This window comes from Pituophis catenifer, unplaced genomic scaffold (assembly GCF_029215685.1).
Source record: "Pituophis catenifer annectens isolate HBS135680 unplaced genomic scaffold, rPitCat1.0.hap2 SCAF_7, whole genome shotgun sequence".
Lineage (NCBI taxonomy): Eukaryota > Metazoa > Chordata > Lepidosauria > Squamata > Colubridae > Pituophis > Pituophis catenifer.
The window spans coordinates 86655493-86666523 of NW_027256887.1; the positions used below are offsets into that span (position 1 = coordinate 86655493).

At 44.7% G+C, this 11031-nt stretch overlaps 1 protein-coding gene across 1 annotated transcript; it reads left to right on the forward strand.

Annotated features, from left to right (window-relative positions):
* The first annotated feature begins 5510 nt into the window (after nucleotides 1–5510).
* Nucleotides 5511–9688, forward strand: LOC139319861 (endonuclease domain-containing 1 protein-like). Its single transcript, XM_070947911.1, has 2 exons — nucleotides 5511–5792; nucleotides 9146–9688. The coding sequence occupies exons 1-2, from the start codon at nucleotides 5511–5513 to the stop codon at nucleotides 9686–9688; spliced, it is 825 nt and encodes a 274-aa protein (XP_070804012.1).
* The last annotated feature ends 1343 nt before the right edge of the window (nucleotides 9689–11031 follow it).

An 11031-nucleotide genomic window follows, 5' to 3' on the forward strand; every position in this document is an offset into this window, starting at 1 on the left:
GCAGCTAAAAAAGACGATTCAATCCTAGGCTGCATTAACAGAGCGATAGAATCAAGATCCTGTAAGGTACTAGTACCGCTTTATAAAGCTTTAGTAAAAACATGATTGGAATGCTGCAATCAGTTTTGGTCGTTTAATGATATTAAAAAAAGATGTTGAGACTCTGGAAAGAGTGCAGGGAAGAGCAACAAGAATGATTAGGGGACTGGAGGCTAAAACATATGAAGAACGGTTGCAGGAACTGGGTATGTCTAGTCTAGTGAAAAGAAGGACTAAGGGAGTTATGATACTATGATAGGGTGCAATGGTGGGTTTCAAATTTTTTTTACTACCGGTTCTGTGGGTGTGGCTTAGTGGGTGTGGCATGGCTTGATGGGCGTGGCAGGGGAAGGATACTGTAAAATCTCCATTCCCTCCCCACTCTAGGAGAAGGTTACTGCAAAATCCCCATTTCCTCCTGATCAGCTGGGACTCGGGAGGCAGAGAATAGATGGGGGTGGGGCCAGCCAGAGGTGGTATTTACCGGTTCTCCGAACTACTCAAAATTTCCACGACCGGTTCTCCAGAACTGGTCAGAACCTGCTGAAACCCACCTCTGGATAGGGGGTTATACATGATAGCAGTGTTCCAATATCTGAGGGGCTACCACAAAGAAGAGGGGGGATCGACCTATTCTCCAAAGCACCTGAAAGGCAGGAGAAGAAGCAATGGATGGAAACTAATCAAGGGGAGAAGTAACTTAGAACTGAGGAGAAATTTACTGACAGTGACAACAATTAAATCAGTGTTCAGTTTAGTTTTAGTTTTATTTGATTTATATACCGCCCTACTCCCGAAGGACTCAGGGCGGTGAACAGCCACAAGATAAAACACATAAATACAAAATTTAAAAGCAGAATAAAACCGAATTAAACAATTTGGCCGAAGACAGATTAAAACACCCCAATAATTAAGAACAGATTAAAATTTGCATGTTTAAAAGGGGAAAAAATTAGGCCAGGCCAGCCTGATGGAATAAAAAGGTCTTGAGAGCACAGCGGAAGGTGCGTAGATCCAGGATCCTCCGTATCTCCGGGGGGAGCTCATTCCAGATAGTAGGTCCCCCCACAGAGAAGGCTCTCCCCCTGGGGGCCGCCAGTCAACATTGTTCTATATTCTGTTTTTTTTTTAAAAAAATCCACCACAGAGAATTTGACTTTGAATTTGGTATCTCTGAATATTTTTCTGTCACGCTCTAAGAATTTGCTTGTCCTCACTGTGCAGATAAGGAAATGGGGAAGGAAGTGGGCTGGCAGAAAATTGTAATAGTGAAATTAGGAAACGTATAACCGCAGGTGACGTGAGTTGACCAAAACCACAGAAACAAACACAATTCAGCTCAAAATTTCTGTTGCTAAGTGAGATAGCGGTTATAAGTGAGCATTGCTCCGTTTAATGACCTTTCTTGCCATGGTGGTTAAGTGAATCACTGCAGTCGTTAAGTTAGTAACACGGTTGTTAAGTGAATCTGACTTCCCCATTGACTTTGTCGGAAGGTCGCAAAAGGGGATTGTATAACCTTCAGGATGCCGCAACGGTCATAAATAGGAGTCGACTGCTATTTGAAGTTTGATTGTGTGACCACCAACAGTCATAAGGGTGAGAAACGGTCATAAGTCACTTTTTTCAATGCTGTTGTAACTTTGAACAGTCACTAAACGAGCTGTTGTAAATCGAGGACTACCTGTATTTCAGATGAAGCTAATCAGGCGTTTTCTAATTTGAGGTCCTGTTGATTTATGGGCCATCCAGCAATGTTTGTTGCCATCACTTACACTTTGGAGATGCTAGCGAAGATTGTCTACATCCAGTATCCCTGAATGGAGCATTGGTGGTCCTGAAAAATGATCCATTTTTCTGGAAAAGCGTTTCCATGAATTTGGGACTATCCTAAATAGGGTAAAATCACTTTCCTTCATAATCGGAAAGACTCCAAAGAATCAGGATGGAGAAACAGTTTGCTCGCCTTGACTTAGATTAGATTAGATTAGATTAGATTAGATTAGATTAGATTAGATTAGATTAGATTAGATTAGATTAGATTAGATTAGATTAGATTAGATTAGATTAGATTAACAGAGCTGGAAGGGACCTTGTAGGTCATCTAGTCCAATCTCCCGCCCAAGCAGGAGACCCTACACCATTTCTGACAGATGCCAGTCCAGTCTCTTCTTGAAAGCCTCCAGTGATGAAGCCCCCACAACTTCCAAAGGCAACTTCTGTTCCATGGTTTGATTGTTCTCACTGTCAGAAAATTTCTCCTTATTTCTAGATTGAATCTCTCCTTGGTCAGTTTCCATCCATTATTCCTTGTCTGGCCTTCAGGTGCTTTGGGAGAATAGCTTGACCCCCTCCTCTCTGTGGCAGCCCTTCAAATATTGGAAGACTTGTTATCATGTCTCCCCTAGTCTTTCTTTTCATTAAACTCGACATGCCCAATTCCTGCAAACTTTTCATGAAACTCGACATGCCCAATTCCTGCAAACTTTTCATTAAACTCGACATACCCAATTCCTGCAAACTTTTCATTAAACTCGACATGCCCAATTCCTGCAAACTTTTCATGAAACTCGACATACCCAATTCCTGCAAACTTTTCATTAAACTCGACATACCCAATTCCTGCAACTGTTCTTTATAAGTTTTAGCCTCCAGTTCCCTAATCCTCTCTGTTGCTCTTCTCTGCACTCTTTCCAGAGTCTCAGCATCTTTTTTTTTATATTGAGACCCACCAGGATTTCTCCCTAGCAAAGAAGTATTCCTTCCAATTACGATTATGAATAATGACGACAATGGGATGTGCTAGAGCATATTCTCTGTGATATGGAAGCAAATAAAAAAGGTTGATAATGCAGCTTCATTTACACAGCTGCTTAATTCCCAGCTGCTGTTTAACTTTCCTCAGTTACCCTGATATGTAAAATTGTGTGACTGATCCAGTGGTGAAATCCAATTTTTTTTTTACTACCTGTTCTGTGGGTGTGGCTTGGTGGGTGTGGTGTGGCTTGATGGGCATGGCTTGGTGGGTGTGGAGATTTTGCAGGGGAAGGGATACTGCAAAATCCCCATTCCCTCCCTACTCCTGGGGGAAGGATATTGCAAAATCTCCATTCCCACCCCTCTCTGGGGCCAGCCAGAGGTGGTATTTGCTGGTTCTCTGAACTGCTCAAAATTTCCACTACCGGTTCTCCAGAACCTGTCAGAACCTGCTGGATTTCACCTGTGGACTGATCACTCACAGTTGTTTGTGACGGAGCAGCTGTAGAGATTCACAGAGACAACAATATGCAAGGAAGGAAGGGAAGGGAAGGAAGTAAAAGGAAAGAGGGAGAAAAGAAGAAAGGAGTGAGAAAAAAGGGAAGGTGGAAGGAAGGAAGGAGAAAGAAGAAAGAAAGGAGGGAGGGAGGGAAAGAAAGGAGAAAGCCACATCAAAATTCTCCAGAAATCACTGGCTGTAACCTCAGATGTTGTGAATGGATTCTGCATATCCCTTGAAAAAAAGCAGGCATGCATAACACACACTCTCTTCAAAAGGCAACTTTTGAAGGAACCCTTTCCAGCACGGGATCGAAAGTGATCTTAACGAGGGTAACAGGTTGCAAACATCCCATAAAGGAATAACCTCAACTGCCCTCTTCTGGTGTGGATTCAGAGAGGCAGGCAATTCATTCTCTCTGCTTCATTTCATTGAAATGAAGAGGAAGGGATGGTGGGAGGGAAGGAGGAAGAGAGGGGAAAGAGTGAGGGAAGGAAGACAGAAGAGAAAAGGGAGTAAGGGAGGGAAGAGGGAAGGAAGGAAGAAGAGAAAAGAGTAAGGGGAAGGAAAGAAGGGAGGGAAGGAAGAGGAGTGGGAGAGAAGGAAGGAAGAAGGGAAAAGGGAGTAAGTGAGGGAAGAGGGAAGGAAGGAAGAAGAGAAAAGAGTAAGGGGAAGGAAGGAAAGCAGGAAGGCAGTGAGGGAAGAGGGGTGGGAAGGAAAGAAGAAGAGAAAAGAGAGTAAGGGAGGGAAGAGGGAAGGAAGGAAGAAGAGAAAAGAGTAAGGGGAAGGAGGAAAGGAAGGAAAGCAGGAAGAGAGGGAAGAGGGGTGGGAGGGAAGGAAGAGAAAAGGGAGTAAGTGAGGGAAGAGGGAAGGAAGGAAGAAGAGAAAAGAGTAAGGGGAAGGAAGGAAAGCAGGAAGGCAGTGAGGGAAGAGGGGTGGGAAGGAAGGAAGAAGGGAAAAGGGAGTAAGTGAGGGAAGAGGGAAGGAAGCAAGAAGAGAAAAGAGTAAGGGGAAGGAAGGAAAGCAGGAAGGCAGTGAGGGAAGAGGGGTGGGAAGGAAAGAAGAGAAAAGGGAGTAAGGGAGGGAAGAGGGAAGAAAGGAAGAAAAGAGTAAGGGGAAGGAGGGAAGGAAGGAAAGCAGGAAGGGAGGGAAGAGGGGTGGGAGGGAAGGAAGAAGAGAAAAGCGAGTAAGGGAAGGAAAGTAGAGAAAAGGGAATAGGAAGGAAGGAAAGAAGGAAGGAGCAAAGGGCAAAGAAGTAACAATATAACTAGGAAAATGTTTGCTTCTAACAGAATAGCTGTCGGAAAGGAGCTTAGAGGTCTTCTAGTCCAACCCCTTGCTTTAGCAGGAGATTCTGTACCATGCTAGTCTTCCTTCTTTGATGACTCCAAATTCTTCAGTTCCCTCCCATCTGCAATGAATTCTAACCCTTTATACAAGGGGTGTCGAACTCAAGGCCTGTGTGCCGGATCCGACCTCTGGGGTGCTTAGATCTGGCCCACAGGGCCGCCCTGGAAACAGCGAAGGAGCAGCCCACGGTGCCTCTGCCAGTGAAAATGGGGATTGGGAGGGCCACACGTTTTTGCTGGCAGACGCACCACGGAAGGCCCCGTTTTCGGCCGTGGCGGCCTCCTGCAGCCCTCTGCCAGCAAAAACGGGCTCCGGGCTCTAATTTTGGTGTCCGTTAGCAAAGCAAACTAAAAGCAAAGCGAAACAAAAGGAGAAATGTTTCCCCGTTTGCATTTGAGCATCCAAGAAGGGACAAGAAAGGGAAAGAGGAAAGACAAAGAAAAAGAAGGAAAGATGGGAAGAGAGCAAGGAAGGAAAAATAAGGAAAGAGGGGAAGAAAGAAGGAAGGAAAGAGAAGGAAGGAAGGAGAAGATTATAATGAGAGGGGGGTCTGAGGGAAGTTCTGCCTTAGCATTTGGCCACCACAGATGCCCCCCCCCAATACGAGAGATGTCGAGCTGGCCAAGCCCACCCTGGCCCCCCAAGGTCAAACACAACCCAGATGCGGCCCTCAATCAAATCGAGTTTGACACCCCTGCCTTATACCCACCGCCCAGAGAACAAAGCAGAGGCAGAACCAAAGGAGGTCGGGAGAAGATCCCACTTCTTGTTCCAGAGGTCTTCTTCTAACCAGCGTGTCTCTCTGTTTTGTCTCTTCTTTTTTTCCTCTTCAAGACACCCAACTCCGTCCCGGTCCTTTCGCACGATGCTGCTGTTGCTCATCACCCTTTCTCTGAGCTGGAGTCAGATGCCCACGAGTGGAGAGGTGGTGGATTCCTTTCAAGACCATTGTCCTCAGTTTTTCCTCCGAGAAACCCCACCACTTATCAGGCTCCCTCCGCGCCCTGTCCGCATTTGCCAGCGTTACCAAAACTTGTATCGTTTCGCCACTTTGTATGATAAAGACAATCGCATCCCAGTCTATTCGGCGTATGTCTATAACCCTGGGCAGGCTAAGAGACCCAAAAAATGGATGGTGGAACCTCAGGTAAGATGGACTGATTCAAGTTCTTTTCATTGAATGTAATGAATGTAATGTAATGGTGGGCTGGTGGGAGTTCGCAGGGATTCGGGAGAACCTCTAGCTAAGATTCTGTGCAGTTCGGAGAAGCCCCAAATCCCACTCCTGGCTGGCCCCTCCCACCCCGCCCCTCCCAGGAGTCCCCACGCGGCCTGTTTTGGATGCAGGTAAGTTCAGGGTGCCCGTGGAGGCTCGGGGAGGGCAAAAAATAGGCCTACTGGAAATTCAGGAAGGCCGAACTTTTGGAGTTCGAGTTCCAGAGGGCCTCCGGAGCCTGGGGAGGCCGTTTTCACCCTCCTAGAGGCTCGAGGAAATATTCTGGAGCCTGGGGAGGGCAAAAACATCCCACCACCACCCATGGTGCAGGAGGCTAACTAGGCCTCGCCCACCATGGCCACACCCACCCAGCAACTGGGCAGTGAACCCCTTGCTAAAATTTTTGAAGCCCACCCCTGAATGTAGGTTATGTAGCCCCAGCGTGCTAGCTGGGGAATTCTGGGAATTGAAGTCCACAGGTCTTAAAGTTGACAAGGTTGGACACGCCCAACATCGATTTTCTACATGATAATCTGTCCCTAACCTGGTTTTTCAAGTCTCCATCGCCACCATAACTCAGTCCGTCCACCTTATTGCTACTCATACTCTTCTTCTCCTTCCTTCCACCTTTCTCAATATTAATGTTTTCTCCAGAAAGTTGGGTCTTTGCAAAAGATGTTCAAAGTAGGATAATTTGAGCCCGATCCTTTGTGCCTCAAGTGAGAATTTTGGACTGATTGTTTTTTTCTGATGATTTTACAAACAAAAATGTTTTGACGATCCATTGGTTAGCTTTCTTGGCTGCCCAAGTGGGATGCTAAAGGCGTCAATCATATTCTTATCCTGCTCCTTTAAAGTCAAAGAAATGGGGAAATAGCACACTGAAATAATATGAATAAGCTAAAGTGTGCTGGGATTTTAGAATTTTAGAGACAAAGCAGCTGTCACATAACATCCCAGACTTAACAATTGTTGATAAGAATAGCAATAGCACTTAGACTTATATACCGCTTCACAGCCCTCTCTAAGCAGTTTACAGAGTCAGCATCTTGCTTCCAACAATCTGGGTCCTTATTTTACCGACCTCGGAAGGAAGGATGGAAGACTGAGTCAACTTTGAGCCTGGCGAGATTCGAACTTCCAAACTGCTGGCAGCCGGCAGTCAGCAAAAGTAGTCTGCAGTACTGCATCCTAACCACTGTGCCACCATGGCTGTTCCTTCCTTCCTTCCTTTCTCCCTCCCTCCCTCCCTCCTTACTAACTGACAGCAAACCCTACTCCTTACTAGCACTGATGATGTTACCTATTTGGGTCATGAAAAGTCTGGAAGAAAACAAGCAAGCTCAAGAGAGCATCAAGGACCCCTCCTTTCAAGCCTGAGTTACAAATATTCTCCTTTATTAGTCTTAGCACATTGTGTGAAACCACAATACGGTTGATTTGGTTGGGGGGTCAGTATCAGGGGTGAAATGCTCCCGAACCGGTAGCGATGGCGGTGGGTGGTTCGGAGAATCGGTAGCAGAAATCCCTGCCCCCCCCCCATGCCCAGCTGAGCTGCGTGATCATCAGAGGCTTTTTTTTTAACTTTTAAAAGCATTTTTTTCTTCAAAAAATGTTTTTAAAAGGCTCTGATGATCCCAGTTGAGTTGCCTGATCAGCAGCATTTCTTTTAAAAATGCTTTTAAAAGAAAACAAAAGCCTCTGACGATCAGGCAACTCAGCTGGGATCGTCAAAGCCTTTTAAAAGCATTTTTTTTACAACCTCTTTGGTCGAAGAGGTTGTAGAAAAAATGCTTTTAAAAGTAAAAAAAAAAAAAAAAGTTGGCAATGCCCACCCAGTCACATTACCCCCCATCACCACCAAGCCACGCCCACAGAACCGGTAGTAGCATATTTTACATTTCACCACTGGTCAGTATGTTATGTGAATACAGGGGTGAAATGCTCCCGGTTCGGATCGGATCGCCCGATCCGGTAGCGATGGCGGGTAGTTCGGAGAACCGGTAGCAAAAATCCCTGTGCCCCCCTCCCCATGCCCAGCTGAGCCGCCCGATCATCAGAGGCTTTTTTTTTTTTTTTACTTTTAAAAGCATTTTTTCTACAACCTCTTCCGACGAAAAAATGCTTTTAAAAGTAAAAAAGCCTCTGATGATCCCGCGGCTCAGCTGGGATCGTCAGAGGCTTTTCAAAGCATTTTTTTCTGCAACCTCTTGGCCGAAGAGGTGGTTAAAAAAAAAAATGCTTTGAAAAGTCTCTGACGATCCCAGCTGAGTTGCCTGATCGCCAGAGAGGCTTTTCAAAGCATTTTTTAAAAAAGCCTCTCTGACGATCCCAGCTGAGCCGCCCGATCATCAGAGGCTTTTTTTTTTACTTTTCAAAGCATTTTTTCTACAACCTCTTCCGACGAAAAAATGCTTTTAAAAGTAAAAAAAAAGAAAGCATCTGATGATCCCGCGGCTCAGCTGGGATTGTCAGAGGCTTTTCAAAGCATTTTTTTCTGCAACCTCTTGGCCGAAGAGGTGGTTAAAAAAAAAAATGCTTTGAAAAGTCTCTGACGATCCCAGCTGAGTTGCCTGATCGCCAGAGAGGCTTTTCAAAGCATTTTTTTAAAAAAGCCTCTCTGACGATCCCAGCTGAGTTGCCTGATCGGCAGAGAGGCTTTTCAAAGCATTTTTTAAAAAGCCTCTCTGACGATCCCAGCTGAGTTGCCTGATCGGCAGAGAGGCTTTTCAAAGCATTTTTAAAAAAGCCTCTCTGACGATCCCAGCTGAGTTGCCTGATCGCCAGAGAGGCTTTTCAAAGCATTTTTTAAAAAAGCCTCTCTGACGATCCCAGCTGAGTTGCCTGATCGCCAGAGAGGCTTTTCAAAGCATTTTTAAAAAAACCTCTCTGACGATCCCAGCTGAGTTGTCTGATTGGCAGAGAGGCTTTTCAAAGCATTTTTTTAAAAAAGCCTCTCTGACGATCCCAGCTGAGTTGCCTGATCGTCAGAGGCTTTTCAGAGCATTAGAAAAAAAAATGCTTTGAAAAGTTTAAAAAAAAAAAAGTTGTCCATGCCCACCCACTCACATTACCCCCCCCCCCCGCCCACCAAGCCACGCCCTCAGAACCGGTAGTAACAAATTTTACATTTCACCCCTGTGTGAACGTAACAGTTCAAGGCACGTTAGGGAAACACAGCTGTAGATTTGAAGACTGTCGTGCTGGGTGGTTTTTGGTTTCCCATCTGATCACTCCTTTCCTTTCTTTTCCGCTGTTTGCGCTTCCTCTTTACTCCTCCGCAGCTCATCAATTCCACATTCCAACGTGAAATGGAAACGGAAGGGGACTTCCTGAATAAAAAGGGCCCAAAAGAAGCTCTGCGTGACAGCCAAGCTATCTTGAATGATTACAAGAACCTGACCGATTGCAACAGGGGCCATCTCAACCCAAATGGACACCAGCCTAACTACAGTGCCAAGTCTTCCACCTTCACCCTGACGAACATCGTCCCACAGTTCATAAAACTCAACGGCGGAGCCTGGAACAACTACGAGCAAACCACCATGCTGCAGATGACCAAAGGATGCCAGGAGACTTTTGCGCTGGTGGGCGCGGTGCCAGGAGACACCTACATAGCTGGAGGGAGGGTCAACAGGCCCAGCCATATGTGGTCTGCAGCCTGCTGCGTGATAGACAACAATCATCTTCGATCCTGGGGCATCCTTGCCAGGAATGACCAGAACGTGGTGCAAAAATTCACTCTGGGCCAGTTGGAGGCTCAGCTCGCAGAGCTATATAATGTAAACCGTGTCTCTCTGTTTCATCGTGATTGCCCCCGGCAATAAATTATGTCCCTCTCTCTTGCGCAAATGTGGCAGATGCCAAATTGACTTGAAGTGAATTTAATAATGGGTGCATTTAAAATTTCCTGCAGAGGGCAGCACAGAGCCAATTTAGCGGATCTTGATAGAATCCGCTAAAGCAGGCAGAGATCTGGTTAAGGACCAGTGTCAGCACAGAGATGGTCATCAAAATCCAGACAATAGGGAAGGACCCTGGAAAAACAATCAGTAAGAATGAAATAGCAAACTATGTTTATTCTCTGGCAAAGAGAATAGAAGCAAATCGAAACAATAGGAACAGGACAGGAATAGAATAGAATAGAATAGAATAGAATAGAATAGAATAGAATAGAATAGAATAGAATAGAATAGAATAGAATAGAATAGAATTCTTTATTGGCCAAGGAACACAAGGAATTTATTGGACACACAAGGAATTTGTCTTTGGTGCATATGCTCGAAGGAAGGAAGGAATAGAATAGAACAGAACAGAACAGAATATAACAGAGAAGAGAAGAGAAGAGAAGAGAAGAGAATTCTTTATTGGTCAAGGAACACAAGGAATTTATTGGACACACAAGGAATTTGTCTTTGGTGCATATGCTCTCAGGAAGGAAGGAATAGAACAGAACAGAACAGAACAGAACAGAACAGAACAGAACAGAATAGAATAGAATAGAATAGAATAGAATAGAATATAGAGTAGAATAGAATATAAGAATAGAATAGAATAGAATATAGAGTAGAATAGAATATAAGAATAGAATAGAATAGAATATAGAGTAGAATAGAATATAAGAATAGAATAGAATAGAATAGAATAGAATAGAATAGAATAGAATAGAATAGAATAGAATAGAATAGAATAGAATATAGAGTAGAACATAGAATAGGACAGGACAGGACAGGATGCGTTATTTGGCCATGTGTGAATAAACACACAAGGAATTTGTCTCCGGTGCAGAAGCTCCCTATATTTGCAAAACAACAGAGTTATCATAATCATAATAATCATACCAACAAGAGAAGGTACTATAAAAGGTAAGAAGGATAATAATAATATAGTCATACCACATGGGTAACTATACTTAGACCTAAAACAGTACTGTGGGGATTAAGTCTTCAGCAAAGTGAATGGGAGAATAAACTCTTTCTGATGTCTTAATTGTTTCGACCTGCAATGCCCTGTAGAGCATTGTCCCAAGGGGAGGAGTTGGGACCGTTTATCTCCAGGATGCGAGGGGTCTGTAGATATTTTCTCAGCCCTCTTTCTGGCTCCTACAGTATACAGGTCCTCCATGAAAAGCAGGCTGGTTGCAACAGCTTTCCTTTCTGCAGTCCTAACC

What these genes read in the sequence shown, in the direction of transcription:
- LOC139319861 (XM_070947911.1), top strand. Translation starts at nt 5,511, where the DNA reads ATGCTGCTGTTGCTCATCACCCTTTCTCTGAGCTGGAGTCAGATGCCC. An exon ending in AATGGATGGTGGAACCTCAG is followed by an intron (nt 5,793 to 9,145) that starts GTAAGATGGACT and finishes ACTCCTCCGCAG; the next exon opens with CTCATCAATTCCACATTCCA.